This window comes from Esox lucius, chromosome 24 (assembly GCF_011004845.1).
Source record: "Esox lucius isolate fEsoLuc1 chromosome 24, fEsoLuc1.pri, whole genome shotgun sequence".
NCBI lineage: Eukaryota > Metazoa > Chordata > Actinopteri > Esociformes > Esocidae > Esox > Esox lucius.
In genome coordinates, this window is record NC_047592.1 from 13,844,852 (window position 1) to 13,861,351 (window position 16,500).

The following is a 16,500-nucleotide window of genomic DNA, read 5'->3' on the forward strand; positions in this document are numbered from 1 at the left end:
TCACCCCCTGAAAATCCAGGTCAACTCCGTACCACATTTGTCAAGTAAAAAGAAAATCCCACTGGCAGTCACCTATTATACCCACTGTGTATTCTTCCTCGACAAAGAGGTCGAGGAAGAGGTAGAAAAAAGGACGGGGAAAGTGGAAGAGACAAAACACAACAGGGTTCCTAGGTGAGTGACACATACTGCACTTTGGGGGCGAACATTTCCAGTCCGGAGTAGCGCATGGTGGGGGAGAGCTGGACTCGGGGAACCTCCTTGTCTCCGTCCCGGTCCGGGAGGCTGTTGCTGTTCTCCGCCTCGCCGTAACCGTTCGGAGTGTCCGTCTTCAGCGGAGACGCCGAGAAGATGGACGACATCCCTGAAACGACGGGAATGAAACGGCTTAGTTCATTTCCAATACGTCCCCATTCATTCATCTACAGATTGACAGCTGGAGGTCCAGCAATGCTTTTCGGGACAAACTAAACGACTTGAGGCTATAATGCACGTAAGTGGGTCAATTCACAGCAGTTTTGTTTGGTCTACAGTATGGGATGCTAAGAGGCACGGTCGTACCAGAGAGCAGTTGGGCGTGGTCCAGCGTGCGTCTGAGAGCTCCTACGTTTGTGCCATGGTAGGCTATGTGCCACTTCTTAAAGGCATTGGACACCTCGCAGTGGGGCTTGATCCTGGAGGGAGGGAGAACAGGCTGATAAACCTTCTACCAATGTTTTGTGTCATAGGAACCTCATACTCAAATCTTTACATCATGCTATTTTTAACTCTCATTTTGCCCCTAGTGTTTCATCAGAACAGGTCGACAATGAAATGTGAATCGATTCATAAACTGAGGCCATTGAACAGAACAGTACGGTGACTGGCCTACAGTGTGATCGCTACTTGGATACAGTTTGCGTAGCCCACTGATTGGCTGTCTGTAACTTCTGACCTCAGAGCGAAGCGGCACCAGCCGAAGGGCAGGGCATAGTCCCGGGGAGGCTCCCCCCTCTTGTAGTAGGCCTCGTCACCCCGCAGCTTATGACAAGACTCACAGTAACACAGGTTTGACTTGGCATCTTCCTTAAAGTAACCATCTGACGGAGAGAGAAGGAGACGGAGAGGAAAGGAGATGAAAGGACAGATGGGGAAGGAGAAAGGAAGAAAGAATAACGAAACAAGATGAAGAGATTTCAGTGATCTACAGACAGAGGCCAGTATACTGAGACAGAGAGGAGAGTGTGTGTGTGTGTCTCTCACCAGGCAGTGTGAGCAGGTCCTTGAAGCGTGAGCACAGGGCCTGGTATTCACAGGTCTTGTTTGGGTTGACCTCTGGAGGGGGCGTCCAGCACACACTCTCTTTAATTCCTGGAGATCCGAGGGTAAAGGTCAAAAGTTAGCATGAGTTAAACCCAAGGATGACATTGTATGTGTACTACGCTGTTAAGACAACGTCACATTTTGTTACTGTAAAACAACTTTCTAACCACATCTTTATCTGGTCCATTATCCACTGCTTGGACAACAAGAAGAGATGTCGTCATCAACTGTAATAAGTCTGAAATGACAACATCCTCTCACCATCAACCATGTCGGCCTTCTCCATGTCGCCTTGGCAGCCCGCCTCGCCCCTGTCCCTTCCCACGGTTGGCACGTTGTTGGTAACTATGGTAACCTGACACGACAGAAACATCAGTGTCACAGACTTAACCCCCATCAGAGCTTTCAGTTCCTGGGAAGGCTGGTTGACTCATTATCCACTCAGCCACCTCCCAGGGATGGACAGTCTTAATGAGATTGGGATTAGGATTTTGACCAGGTGGAGATTAAGGGTTTTACAACTACCGAACGGCAGATTACCATTTCCAGCTACTCATCTAAAATACCCTTTTAATAACATTAAGAACACACTAAAAATAATCTTAAAGTATCTGCATTTTAAAAGTAAATTAAAACAAGAGTGGCGCTGGACTATGTTGCACTAAAGGGTCAACTGCATCAGGGTTCCCAGTCCTGACGGTTTGGACTGGGGGCGACGGACGCACCTGTTCACACTGTCCGTAGAGGTCTATGAGGGGGTAGCAGGGGGTGGGGATGTCCTGGGCCGCCACCCCCTGGTCCATGCCGTTCACATACAGGTGGAGACAGCTGTTCCCATCCACCAGCAGACCCAGGATGGTCCCCTCCGGACACGTGTCCAGGTTCGGCCCGTAGTTCTCACAGATCTGATGTGGAAGAGAGAAAGGTGAAAAAAGGCCAATCAAACAAACGGGAGTCTTAAAATGAAGGGGATGTGGGCGTGTCTACGCATGGGTAGGTGTGTCCGGTACCTTCAGTGAATTGTGGAAGACGGAGTCTCTCTGCAGCAGCCAGGCTGAGCGTTTCAGACAGCACGCCGCAGAGGGGAAGTTGAGGCGGTCGGGGGAGTGGCCTATCACCCCTAGGGATAAGGACGACGTCCATGACAGGTTCAGGCGGTCGATCTGGAACTGCGGTGGAAAGAGGCAGTCGGATTGTCAGTCATAATCAAACGCACTTTGAAAGAACATGTCCCAATACGTGGAAGGAACCCAGTCAGAGACCGGGGTGGCGGTACGGTGGAGGTACCTGGAACAGCTGTAGCGGGGGAAGGGGTTGTGCTGTGACCAGGAGGCCTTGGTTGTAGCTGGAGACGCGGGCGGCCGTCAGGTTCTGATTGGACAGCTGTATGTTTTTCCCATGGTTCTCCAGGAAGGCCATAACGGTGTTGGACACCAGGGCCGGCTCTCGACACTCAACCTGATGGATGGGTGGGTGGGTGGATAGTTAGAGATGGAGCGATAGGGGCATGCAGAAAGACAAAAGATATGGTTAGCCACAGTGTATAAATAAAGGAGATTGCTGATAACTAACAGCTACAATGAGCCAACCTGAATCCCGTAGGCTATCCAGCTACTTAGAAGTCCCTGAAGTTACAAGACTGACCAACTGACCAATCGACCAACTACTGGCTTATTCACAAACCCTGTTTACTGAGCAGAAATGAGTGAAATCAGGGCAAAGGCATAGCCCAATAACTAGCAAAGAGTTTAAACCAATGTGCTAGCATGGTTGTCGGCGTGGGCCGGACCCATTCTCAGGTCTGACAAACCAAATGAGAAAAGTAGAATGACTCAACACAGCACTGTTTTAGCTTGTAATCTGTTTGTTGTATTTGACCTAACAGAACTGCATTCTAACTTCTAGTGAAGGTAACGGTGATGGGGAGGGACTATACTGTGTGTTTTAGCCAGACAGGGTGTGTCTCAGTGCGTGAGGGAAGTAGCCTTAAAGGTAGAAGAAGAAAAAGTATTCAAAATATTCACATTAATACATAACACAAATGTATCGTTCACTCGGCGAAGTGTTTATTGTCCAGACCTAAGCGTCCTATCTAAGACTGTAATAGTGGTCATCCATCGTCCCTCTCATCCCTCCTCACCGGTGTGCTGTCGTCCTCTCCGTCACTGCAGCTGTCGGATAAGAGCGAGGGGGCCTTGACACTCTCCGTGTCCTCCGTCGCTGAAGAGCTAACGACGGACACTGCCGTCACGCGCCCATACAGGTCTAGCACAGCGTAGACGTTCTACAGGGAGGGGAAAGAGGTCGGTGGTGAGGCAAAGAGGTTGACGGGGTAGGGCATGTGTGGTTGTTTGGGAATACCTGTCAAAACCAAGATATGCGAATGAGAACCATTCGTGGCGAATTTCATTTGCGTGGCTTTACCTTGGCCACGGCGGTAGCTGCCGGGCCCATGTCCTCGCCGTCGATCAGAACGTGCATCGTGTCGTCGCTGCACCTCTTCACGCCCACCCGGTTCCCCACCTGGAACACACAGAACCCATATCCATCCCGTCACCAGGGAAACGTGCTTCTATATTCATATCCTTCTATTCCTTGGGCGATCTTCTTAGTCTCGTTCCTCGGTCTGACCACCATCTTGGGGAACTAGTGAAAACTACCTGAACACCCACTGCTGTCAAAAAGTAAAAAGGAGTTTATTGCTGACAATGATAGTGAATAGTAATACTAATATTAATAACAATCACGAAAAGGATGGTTATATTTGATATCTGAATAGTAATAATAATAATTACATTTTGTTATTTGAATAATAATATTATTAGTAATAATAACCACAGATGGTTATATTTGAATAGTATTAATAATACTAATACTATTCAAATATCAAATAACCATCTATGTAGTTAATAATAGTAATAATAATAATTATTATTATTTTATTATTATTAACTACACAGATGGTTTTGATATTTGAATAGTATTATTATTATTATTATTATTATTAACTAGATGGATGTTTACATTGGATATTATAGTAATAATAATAAATAAATAAACTAGGTAGATTGTTATATTGGATATTTGAATAGTAATAATAACAATATCTAGGTGGATGGTTATATTATTTATTTCAATAAGAAGAATATAATTATTATTACTATTCAAATATCCAATATAACCATCCACCTAGTTATTATTATCATTATTAACTAGGCGGATGTTATATTGGATATTTGAATAGTAATAATAATAATAATAACTAAGTGGATGGTTATGCGTCTTATGTTATATTGTGTGCTTTGGACATACAGTGGATATAAAAAAAAAATTATAATAAAATAAAATGACTACACACCCCTGTTAAAATGGCAGCTTCTTGTGATGTAAAATAATGAGACAAAGATAAATAATGTCAAAACCTTTTCCACTTTTAATGTGACCTATAATGTGAACAATTCAAGTGAAAAACAAACTGAAATCTTTGAGGAAGGAGTCTATTAGCATGGCACATCTTGACGTGGCAATATTTGCCCACTCTTCTTTGCAAAAGCGCTCCAAATCGGTCAGATTGCGAGGACATCTCCTGTGCACAACCCTCTTCAGATCACCCCACAGATGTTCAATTGGATTCAGGTCTGGGCTCTGGCTGGGCCATTCCAAAACGTTAATCTTCTTCTGATGAAGCCATGCTTGTGAGGATTGTGATGTGTGCTTTGGGTCGTTGGTGCTTAAAGGTGAACTTCATCTTCAGCTTTCTAACGGACGCCTGAAGGTTTTGTGCCAAAATTGCCTGGTATTTGGAATTGGGAGACTTAATTGGGAGACTTAATGTTTGTTTTTGCAAACTTCAGCCGGGCTTGGATGTTTTTCTTTGTAAGAAAAGGATTCCGTCTTGCCACCCTACCCCATTCATATGAAGAATACGGGAGATTGTCATATGTAGCACACAGCCAGCACTTGACAGAAATTCCTGCAGTTCCTTTAATGTTGCTGTATGCCTCTTGGAAGCCTCCCTGACCAGTTTTCTTCTCGTCTTTTCATCAATTTTGGAGGGTCATCCAGTTCTTGGTAATGTCTCTGTAGTGTCATATTTTCTCCACTTGATGATGACTGTCTTCACTGTGTTCCATGGCATATCTAATGCTTTGGAAATTATTTTGTACCCTTCTCCTGGCTGATATCTTTCAACAATGAGACCCCTCTGATGCTTTGGAAGCTCTCTGCGGACCATGGCTTTTGCTCTGAGATGCAACTAAGAAAATGTCAGTAAAATCCTACTAGAACAGCTGAACATAGTGATTAATCAGAGTCACTTTAAATGATGGCAAGTGTGTAATGACTTCTATTTAACATGAATTTGAATGTGATTGGTTAATTCTGAACACAGCCACATCCCCAGTTAAAAGAGGGTTTGCAAACTTATGCAACCAGGTTATTGTAAAGTTGTCATTTTTCCCCCTTGAAGATTTCGGTTTGTTTTTCAGTTAAATTGTTCATATCATAGGTCACATTAAAAGTGAAAAAAGTTCTGATATGATTTCTCTGTCATTATTTTACATCACAAAAACCTGGCATTTTCACAGGGGTGTGTAGACTTTATATCCACTGTAGTTCTTTTTGCCGATCCCATTCTTCCAAAGATTGTTACGCTGAACATGGTTGAAACTACCTTGTTTGAATGAGCCAGCAATCTTTCTGTCAGTGGCCCAATGCTCTTAACGAATAGGCCTCGTATGAACATGTAATAACAATGACATTGACTCAAGGACTTTTTCGCTCACACGCACGCACACACCTGCTATGGAGCAATTATTTTCCCATACGCATTTTCTTGGCCTCTCATTGCTATTCTTCTGTCTACTGACCACTTCACCTCATCCATCCCGTTGTGCTCTCATTCCTTTTCTTACCATTAGTCTGTCCAGGGAAGCACCATAGTTTTGTCTCTGCAGCACACCGTTTCGTCTGACCTCTGACCCCGCAAGTAGCCAGGTGACCTTGGCTCGAAGCTGTGTGAGGGAGGGTGACAGGCCGGACATGGGACAGGAGGGCAGCTCTGGGGGTGCTAGTGTGGTCAGGCCCACATGGAGCGATCCAGACCACTGGTCGTCCACCTCGTCAATCTTTACCTGGGGGCGGGGCAACCACACAGCCATCAGCACCAGACATGTCCTATACAAACATGAGCAGACAACAGACGCATTGAGCATTAGGGCAATACAGAGCCCTTTGACTCACCTCAAACAGCTCGTCGGTTTTCAGTTCCTTGGCGCTGAAGACGATGCCATGGGCATATCCTCCCACCCGGACCGCCTGGCACCCCTCGCCCAGCAGCACAGCGTTCTTACCGTGCTTACTGTGGAGTCGGTGGGCAACACCCGCCACTGCAGACGAGCACACGCACAGACCACATAAATGTTCCACCTTAATAACACACTTAATTTTTTTTAACTAACATTCCTTTTGTTTTATGGCCTTTTTCTGTTAACTTTGTAATTTAAGGTGTTGTAAATATTGTTTTAAAACAAGCATGAATGAAGAAAAATACATCTAAATCGTCTGCTCATTTGCTGCCATTTGAACATTTTGTTCAGTCCTTGCTCACAGAGTTAAAAAACGGCAGAACTGTTGCTGCCTTACTCCTTCATATACCACCAAAATCATCATCATCCCTTTCTCTGAATAGCGTTGAGAAAGCCTTAATTGTTTACACAACATTAAATGTACAAAAGGCAGGAATGTTGGGAATTGTGTGACATCTCAGTGTCCTGGATATCATCCACGTGCCTGAGAAAGACCCTGGCAGTTACCTGGAGATTGTATGGGGAAGCTCTTCTCTGTGATGTTGCTGGTGGTCAGGCTGTTGTCCAGTGGTCCGGACGAACTGGTGATGGACACCTGGACACACTGGCCATACAGGTCAATGACCGCATACACCTCTGATGGAGGGAGACAGAGACCCAAAGTTTATCGTGTTCCAAGTATATTAGGAAACTGGACTTGAGATATCATATCAATGAGACTAACCTCAACCTATCAAAACAGAATATTTCACAAAATACAGCTCTGTGTTTCTTCGTAGACATGGACTACGAAGTGCATCCCAAACAATGCGTCCGATTCCCCTTAGATGCGTCCGTGTTTCCCCCCTGACCCCCAGGTCACATGTGGGGTCGTGATAGGGTGCGGTAACTGGTTCCATTCACCTTTACCTGGCGGCAGCCCCGTGCATGCCACGCCCTGGTCCACCCCGTTGATGTAGTAGTGGAGGTCTCCGGCGGCCGAGCGCATCATGCCAATCCGACTGCCCGTGGTCAGGGAGTCCAAGTCGCAGCCGTAGTTGTTCCGCATGGTGTTGCCGTCCTGCATGATGGCCGTGCCGCTGGGGGGCGGGGTCAAATTAAATGTTAGCTTCGTTCAACAGGCACAATGGGTTCCATTAGAACGGACAGTTCCAGATTGGACTGGTTTGTCGCAACACGGTGGTAGGCTGTGAAATTAATACCATCGATGACACTCTCCCCGCCGACAAAAACGCGCACCGCCTTACCTGAGCATCCAGGTGTCGTAGTCTATATCGGTCATGGTGTTGGGAAACTCCAGCTCTTCGGGACGGATTGCAGTGACTCCTGGATCACACACGAACAGACAGACGGAACTGTTTTACCCTCCTGCCGGGTGTGCGAGTAGGGCTGTGAGAAGGTGGAGAGAGGTTAAATAGAAACACCTTACCTGCCATTATCTTACCTGCTTCTATTGACCCCGACCAACGGTCCACCATCTTCTGAATGACTATCTCGAAGAGCTCGCCGTCTCGAAGGCACCTGTCAATCAACAGCACGGTCAGGTGACGCCCCCAAACGGCCGCTGAAAACCTACCGGAGTCGCCGACGGAGAGCGTGCGTCCCACTGACCGGTTGGAGATGACGATGGCGTCGTTGAACTCGGAGCGGCAGTTCTGTCTGAGGGCGGTGCGACCCCCGTTGGTGATCACCGCGTTGGTGCCGTGCAGCTGGTGGAAACGCAGGTCGTTGGCATTGTCGCCCCCGGTTAGCGAGCATGGGCTGCCCGGAGACATGGCGCTGGGGCCCTCCGAGCTGTCTTCAGGGAGTGGGGGGAGGTCCGCTGAAGAGGGAGGTGGGGAGGTTAAAACGGATGGCGGTTGAGACAGAGCTAGTTGAAGGGAGGGTGATTAAAAGGAATTTGGCCCCAAATTATCTCGAAACAACTCACTTAACTTACAGTCGCGTATTTATTAAAACACCCAATCTGTGAAAAGATTAATTAGCCACGTCTGATTAAGATGCACGTTGACCCTGCTTTTCTATGTCTACAATTCCCATAACCCCACACGGGCTAGCTGTGTCTACCTCGTTAATTTCTAAATGCCATACACTTCCTCTGTGAGTAGGTAACAGCTAGCTATTTCTTCTTTACTTTGCTGAAGCTACTAGAAGCTTTTTGAGTGTATTTCTAGATTCCACTACGGTCCTCCCACATTTCTCCCCATCACCCACCGCTCCCCCTTGCCCCTCACCCATGTCATCCATAATGGTGGCCTGCGCGGCCTGGCCGTAGAGGTCCACCACGGCATAGACGCTCGGGGGGACGTTCCACGCTGCCGGGCCCTGTGCCACCCCGTTCACGAAGAAGTGGAGGCTCCCGTCCTCCTTACGCACAACCCCCACTGTGTCCCCCGCCTGTGTGGGGGGGGGGGGGGGGGGGGCAGAGAGAGAGAGGTTATAGATACATTCACCACTGCAAAGCACTCAATAGGCAATAATAGGTCAAATGGGAGTGTTGGTACAGAGAACATTTTAATTGTTCAAATGCATTACAATCACATGTTTTTACTTCAGCAGTAGTCAGAAAGTGACAAAAAGAGGAGAGAGACAAGAGACAGGCAGACAGAAAACAGAAAGTCTGACAGGCGAGAGTGTTTGAACATCCAAGTGGATTCACTGACTTTGAGTCGGTCCAGGTTGTGTCCGTACTCGTCCAGTATTGTGGTTCCATTGTGCATCACTCCATTCCCCGTCATCATCCACGTTCCTGACCAACACCACCAGAACACCAGGGAATCAACCAATCAGACAACCCGTCTAACCTCCATTCAAACACAAGCTCTTATTCCTACATACTGCTCCGAGCAATGTTTACAAGTAGATGACTACCGTTAACACAACTCGGCCAGTGTTAAGAGGACGCTATGACTGACTGGGACGAAGGGGGCGGTACCTGAGCGTAGGTTGGTCATGGTTGACGGCAGCTGCAGGTAGGCAGGGTTGTGAGTGGTCACGCCAATCTCAATGGAACCCGCCCACTTGTCCACCATCTTGTCGATGCGCACCTGGAACACCTCGTTGGAGCGCAGCGGGCGACCGCTCAGGACCACACCGTGGTTGAAGTCATCCGTCGCGCTGCCAGGGTAAGACAAAACGATTAAATGTAAAAGTTTGTTTAAAAAAAAATATTTAAATAAATTAGTCTGATAGTGCATGAATTTGTCCAAGAGCAGGAAGACCAAACACAATGACGTCATTGAGGTGGCACTTTAAAGATGATGCCAGTCTATTTCAGACCACCTCATCTCCACAACTTCTAGTCCTGACCTCTGCGACAGTGAAAGAGGAGCGGAGTGCACAGTCATCAATAAACCTCTCCAGAGAAACCAAATCACCTTGTTTTTTCGACACTGTCTAGGTAATGGGGCGGTCATTTTCCATGTATAAAAAAAAACTGGCCAGTAACCTGACCAGCCAAACCTTACTGGCAGTAAGAATATTATCTGGAACACGGCCATGGTTACGTACTGAGGGCGGAGCGCTGTCCTGCCATCACTGATGATGGCCGCCTTCTGGCCACAGTTAGAGTGGAAGAGGAGGCGGTCGGGCGCGTCGGGGTCCGGGGTGAGGGAGAGGGAGGGCCGGGGTCGGCCCACGTCTGGCGACAGAGCCCGCATGATGGCATTGTTGCGGCGCAGCCGGTCGCTGTGGTTGTGGTTGTGGACGATGGTCACCTTGACCGCCATGCCGTAGAGGTCGACCACGCCATAGACCACTGCAGGCGTCTGGGCTGCCGCCACGCCTAGGAGGTAGGGTCAGAGGTCAAACTGAGGTCATGGTGGACTCACACACGCGCTCCAAGGGCGTCACTAACCTTGGTCGATGCCGTTGATGTAGAAGTGGAGAGCGCCACTGGCCTTCCGCATCAGACCGATGTGATCCCCTTCCTGGAACACAGAGACCTTGTCGTTGGCTCAACGGTGTGTGACAGTTTGTGTGCGTGCGTGCGTGCGTCACTGACCTGTAGTTCGTCCAGGCTGAATTCACAGTACTCCCGACGGGTTCCCTTGCCGTTAGTCAGAATTCCACAGCCACTCATCATGATTGTACCTGAGCGGTCAAAACACACACACACACACACACACACACACACACACACACACACACACACACACACACACACACACACACACACACACACACACACACACACACACACACACACACACACACACAAGCTTGAACCCTAGGTACTGTAACATGATCTATTCAACAACATTTCATCTTCAACTTTGTCACATATAAGAATGTATGTATGTGTGTGTGTGTCTGTCTGTTTGTGTGTCTGTGAGTAAGAGACAGAGAGGTACCCGAGCGCAGATTTGTCATCGTGGCAGGGTAGTCCAGGTTGTTGGGGTTGTGTGTTGTCACACCGATCTCAATGGACCCCGACCACTTGTCCACCAGTTTATCAATGCGGATCTGTGGTACCGACAGAAACCAGGAGCGCATGTCAGAACGCAGCCAGATGTTTTACAACAAACTGCCTCATTCTGGTTCCCGCAGAATATAGATACATTCACTGAGTCCACTTTACAATATATTTCTCACACCAAAGCTCTGTCAGACCCAAACAGAAATGTTCTCATTCACAACAGCATTATATATAACTGGCTACTTGGAAACCTTTGGTCCACCATAGACATTAGAGGTGGAGCTTCAGGAGATGACATCCAACCAAAAACAGAGAAACTTAGTTTGACCCCTTCACGACATGTCATAAACATGTCTTAAACTGTTATGACAGGTGGTGTATGGAATGACATGACATTAATATGACAGCGCTAGTATTCAGAGTTACTGAATAAATTGTAAAAACGTTTGTAAAGAAACAGGCCACTGGCCGCACCTCGAACATCTCGTTGTGTCGAAGTGGCCGGTTGGTCATGACCACACCGTTATTGAACTCGTCCAGCGGCCGTCGCCTCTCCGCGGTCTTGTTGTTGTTGCTCAGTTTGATCAGCGTACCGCACTTCTCGTGAAACAGCAGCGCGTCATTGGTCGTCATCCCTCCCAGCACCGCCCCGAGTCCCGCCCCTCCGGTGCCTGCAGGGCTGTTATTGGTGCTCCCGGTGTTGCCGGATCCACCTCCGCTGTCACTGTAGGCGCTGGTGCTGTTGAACGCTCCGCCTCCACTGCTGCTCCCCCTGTCGCCTCCAGTTCCTGTTCCAGAGTCTGTCCCCCCACCTCCCCCCCCGGTGTCCCCCCCACCCCCATCGTCATCAGAGCGGTAGAGAGACACAATGGTGTTGTTGAATACATCAAACAGCTGGTGCTCCGTCAGAACTAAAGAAACAGAGGCAGGGAGAGAGCGACAATTTGTACTAATGACCAAGTTTAACAGAGATTAAGGAAGATCTTTGGGTTTATTTTTTATTTTATTTTTTTACCAGTTTCAGGCTCTAGGTTGTTGGGGAATTTGTCAGGTCGGTTGTGACTAGGAGGGAGCTCCAGCACTGAGACCAAGGTGGAAAGAAAACATGAGAGAAAGACAAACGTTGAGACAGAGAGAGGACTCTGAACCGGTTAAGTCGACAGCCTTCATATTCTAAAATAACAAACCTTCCCATCCGTCAACTCTTACCTTCCTCTGCTGTTCCGTTTGTTGCCGCGGCCAGGTTCCCCGCCAACATCAGACCCCTGACGTCCCCTTCCCTCACCCCGCACACCAACACCTCCTCTTCCTCCCCATCCTCCTCATGGCCCTCCACCGTCTCCCTCTCGCTCTCCGTCTCCCTCACCGTGTCTCTTTCCGTGGAGGAGGGAGGCTCGCAGCTCACCACCGTCACTTGGGTACACTTGCCGTAGAGGTCCACTACAGCCCAGAGACGAGCTGGGAGACCGCTGGCAGCCGCGCCGCAGTCCTGCCCGTTCACCCACAGGTGGAGCTCACCGCGGGCGCTCCGCTGTAACGTAGACCGGAATAGTAGAATAATCAATATTTCCTTGTCCATTTTTTATTTGACTTTCAATTGTGTATAGCTTCTGCCTAGCTTCTTTCAACTGCACTAAAATCCCCACCTACACACTTTAAGCACAGGGTCAACCAGCACCCCAGACGAGGAGTTAATACAGAGATTAAGCGCCTTACTCGAGGGCACAACGGAAAGGATCAATTCAGTGCCCGGCGAGGGGCTTGAACCGACAACCTTCTGCTCTGGCACACCGATCCACTAGGCTACGTCACCTGTATGCCCACGCGGTCCCCCTCAGCCAGCTGGTCTAGGTCCCGGCCGTACTCCTCAAGGACGGAGCGCCCGTCACATAGCACTGAGCAGCCAGAGACAATCCAGGAGCCTCCCTTCAGGCCGGTGGCGCTGCTGGGGAAGTCGAGAGCAGCCGGGTCCAGGGCCGTTACCCCAATCTCTATTGAGCCACTCCACGAGTTCACCTGCAGCAGGAAGACGGGGTTAAATGTCTCGCTCAAGGACTTTTTCAAGGCCCAACTGCCTTGACCACTAGGCTGCCGAGCCACCTCAGTAAAAGAAAAGGTTTGCGTGTCAAGTCTGTTAGGGAGTAGGTGCTCACATTTAGGATAATTAAATGAAGTAATGGATGCTGGAATGCCAGGCCACATGCTTTTGAGCATCACATGATTTGAGGCCGAAGTCATCACCAGTACCACAAAACCCCTCTGTCACTGCGTGCCCTTGGAAACTGAGGATCTATTTCACTGAACGGCTATAGAGTGGATCTGGACTGTACACACTCAAATCTGTATGTAGAGGAAAACCTATTGCACAGTAACAAATGACCAGCATAGAAAAAGTGTCATAAGGAGTATTTTAAAGCACCTTTGATTTCTTTAATCACCCATGTGCTCTGTTAAACTGGTCACCTCCCTGTCCATCTCCTGTCTGTCTAACCCTAACCAACTAGGGGATGGCAAGTGGCTAGGCCCTGGAGTTAGGTGTCAATGGGCAAGGGCCAGGGGCTGGGGCCCAGGGCATGGAATCACCCATAGCCTGGTTACTTTGGACTGGAGTGTAGCCTATCCGCACTCGTAAGTACACTACGAAATTCAGTGCTGCTTGCTTAATTAATTGACGAACTGCAAGCATTTCATGACAAGCACACAGTCAGTACCATAAAAATGTGAAACATTCTGTGAGCATTCATTTGATGCATGTTTGGGAGACAGGGCTATCAAGGGATAGCGAATATAGCTTATTCAAATCATATCATAGCAGCCATTTCCTCAAATAATGACATGAACACATGGTTTTATTTAGGCATCAGGTCTATTCATTTGACATTGGTCATTGCGGAGCAAAAAAAAAAACATTTTAAAAAAAATATTAATGAAAACTGTAGAAACTACTTAACAGCTCAATGATTGGTGGTAGGAGTGCTAAGAGTGAACCGACTTAGATCATGTTGAAAAACAGATGACATATCTACCTCATCCACTTATATCAGTGGTTCTCAAACCTCTCCTGGGGACCCAGAGCCATTCCATGCATTAGATGTATTACAGAGCTAGCACACCTGAAGCAACTTTTTAACTAATTATTAAGCCCTTGGCTACTTGATTCAGGTGAGCTAGATCAGGGCCACAAAACTGAGACAGCTGGGGGTCCCCAGGAGAGGTTTCAAAACCACTGACTTATATAATAGCCAGGTCTGAGATAAAACACAGGAATATGCAAAAATATGTGTACAGATACAAATACTGTAATCCCTCTCCCACCCCAAAAATACCCTCCAGAGCATTCACGTACACACAATTACCGGCACACACACACACGAAACACTGACAAACATCCTTAAGTGAATAAACATCACTGCTCCTCTTTCTCTGGCACACTACAAAGACTTCACCAGCCGTCGGGAGATGCCAGCAAACACACACTGCTGTTGTGCTTGCATCAACCGACAGACCCACGTAGGCTTCAGGGTTCGTCCACAGTCACCAAGCACTTAAAAAACTCCACTGAGAAAAGGGTGCTGTAATTGCATCGGCCTGTTGTCCGGTAAGCGGTACAAGTTCAATCAACGTCCAGTAGCAACACTTACTGTAGAGCACAGATATTGACAACCATTACGCAATGACGGATAGGGCTCCATTACAGCTTCGATACGCTGGCTACGTGTGACAACACTGGCCGTGAAACCAGCGCCCATCTAGAAGACGTATCGGGCCGCTCATGTTTGTTGAGCGAGTTTGCTAGTCAGTGAGCTTTTGAGTGCTGTTAGAAGTGGTTGCACAATAATCCCCCCACGTATACGAACCCCAGTTGGCTAACTTACAGAGTGAACAGAACTAGAGCTCCGTGGTAACGGCACACAGGTGTGAGGCGGACAGTGACTGAATGCAGCGCCGGGTCAGCAGGGTGCTAATAACGCCGACAGAGCGTTACCTGCCAGCGTAATTGGATAACAAACAAAAGTAGGTGCTGCTGGCGGCGTTGCGCTAAGGAGTATTAATGGCATGTAGACATGTAACAACATTAACAATAGGTATAGGCCTAGACAGATGGGAAAATAGGCCTTGAATGCTGCCTGTGTTCAAGGGCAAACAACCCCAAAATGACTGTGTATAAATGGTGATTGTGGGTACGTGGTGACTCTACCTTGAGTTGAACATGCACCAACATGGATAAGCCTGGGATATGCTATGCCATTTTACTTATACCAAAGACAAATCAATATGCAGTGTTTTAGCTATACATCAATATGGTCAAGATCCCACCACAGTAGCACGATAAAGCCGACTTGACAGATACACAGATTAGCTTGGACTAACCAGTAGGGTTCTCTCGTCCAGCTGCCACTAGAATGTCGACGTTCTGTGACTGGCTTGACAATGGACATGGTCACCAACTGATATACTGCCATTCAGTCAACCAAGTGACGGTTACCCATTTGATTGTTTATGTACCCTACAGTATATGTCAACCATGCAACGTCTAATAAACGACGCCAAAACAACACAATTTGCAATGCAGAACACCTTTCTGTGAACTTACTAGTTGGCTCAATTTTGGTTGTGGCCGGCGACTTATCAAGCGACACTCACTGGCTCTGTTAGTGTAACTTAGCTACTGTGTAACTAGCTTACGAGCTCACCATTTGAAGTGGTCTAATTAACCAGCGTTAACGGGTTTTGACAGTGAGGCACCTGCTGATTCGATCAACACACCAGGTTAGCTATAGCTTAGTTTGCTAGCTTTCGAGGTAAACAAGCTACAATGTATACACAAACACCACCATGCACCATTCAAGCAATGTTAGCTATGTGGGCTAGCTCGCTACTCGCTTATTCTGGTGTTGAACAATTTCAGTTGTCAATGGGCCATTGCAATTGTTAGACTATATTTTGGACAGGTAATAACAAAAATTGTAGTTAATAGTAAACGTGTCAACCCCGTACCACCCTGCAGTACTGTTTGATTGTCAAACCGCTCACGCCCAAACAGCAATGAATAGAGTAGGCACGAACACCACTGCGGTCGGACAAGAGACCCCGTCCCAGTGGCACTAGCTGCAATCTCTCCTTGCATTCCCACCTCTCCCCCCACCCGACAGCCCTATGTACCTTCTTGTCAATACGGACGGTGAATACATCCCGGTCCTTTAGCGGCTCCCTGCTTAGAACCAACCCGTGGTTAAATTCCTGAACTGGTTGGTTACGTTGAGCGGTTCGGTTCGAATTCGACAGGCCGATCAGCTTTCCGCTGCGCGGGTGCAGCTCAGCCGCCATCTTCACTGGGGCGGCGTGCTTCACGACACACGGGTTTGCGACAATGTAAAAGCTCGGACGTTGAAATACACGCCCACCAGTACGTTGATCGGTGAACGGCAGACGCTTTATGGCATTGTGGTAGCGAGTTTTCTTAGTGGTTGTGTG

At 47.9% G+C, this 16,500-nt stretch overlaps 1 protein-coding gene across 1 annotated transcript in view; it reads right to left on the minus strand.

Annotated features, from left to right (window-relative positions):
- Nucleotides 1–16,421, minus strand: part of neurl4 (neuralized E3 ubiquitin protein ligase 4) — a 19,172-nt gene extending 2,751 nt beyond the window's left edge. Inside the window, exons 1-29 of the mRNA XM_034290388.1 lie at nt 16,189–16,421; nt 12,838–13,041; nt 12,235–12,556; nt 12,041–12,106; nt 11,500–11,936; nt 10,961–11,072; nt 10,612–10,700; nt 10,465–10,537; nt 10,119–10,392; nt 9,544–9,725; nt 9,272–9,357; nt 8,843–9,005; nt 8,220–8,430; nt 8,053–8,129; nt 7,856–7,934; nt 7,512–7,687; nt 7,116–7,244; nt 6,544–6,689; nt 6,216–6,434; nt 3,727–3,825; nt 3,443–3,586; nt 2,590–2,760; nt 2,313–2,471; nt 2,028–2,207; nt 1,564–1,657; nt 1,243–1,350; nt 935–1,079; nt 562–674; nt 190–364 (exon numbers count right to left, since the gene is read on the minus strand). Coding sequence (XP_034146279.1) covers nt 190–364; nt 562–674; nt 935–1,079; nt 1,243–1,350; nt 1,564–1,657; nt 2,028–2,207; nt 2,313–2,471; nt 2,590–2,760; nt 3,443–3,586; nt 3,727–3,825; nt 6,216–6,434; nt 6,544–6,689; nt 7,116–7,244; nt 7,512–7,687; nt 7,856–7,934; nt 8,053–8,129; nt 8,220–8,430; nt 8,843–9,005; nt 9,272–9,357; nt 9,544–9,725; nt 10,119–10,392; nt 10,465–10,537; nt 10,612–10,700; nt 10,961–11,072; nt 11,500–11,936; nt 12,041–12,106; nt 12,235–12,556; nt 12,838–13,041; nt 16,189–16,353 — 4,598 coding nt within the window. The 5' untranslated portion in view covers nt 16,354–16,421. The remainder of the gene's footprint in view (nt 1–189; nt 365–561; nt 675–934; nt 1,080–1,242; nt 1,351–1,563; nt 1,658–2,027; nt 2,208–2,312; nt 2,472–2,589; nt 2,761–3,442; nt 3,587–3,726; nt 3,826–6,215; nt 6,435–6,543; nt 6,690–7,115; nt 7,245–7,511; nt 7,688–7,855; nt 7,935–8,052; nt 8,130–8,219; nt 8,431–8,842; nt 9,006–9,271; nt 9,358–9,543; nt 9,726–10,118; nt 10,393–10,464; nt 10,538–10,611; nt 10,701–10,960; nt 11,073–11,499; nt 11,937–12,040; nt 12,107–12,234; nt 12,557–12,837; nt 13,042–16,188) is intronic.
- Between the last annotated feature and the right edge of the window lie 79 nt (nt 16,422–16,500).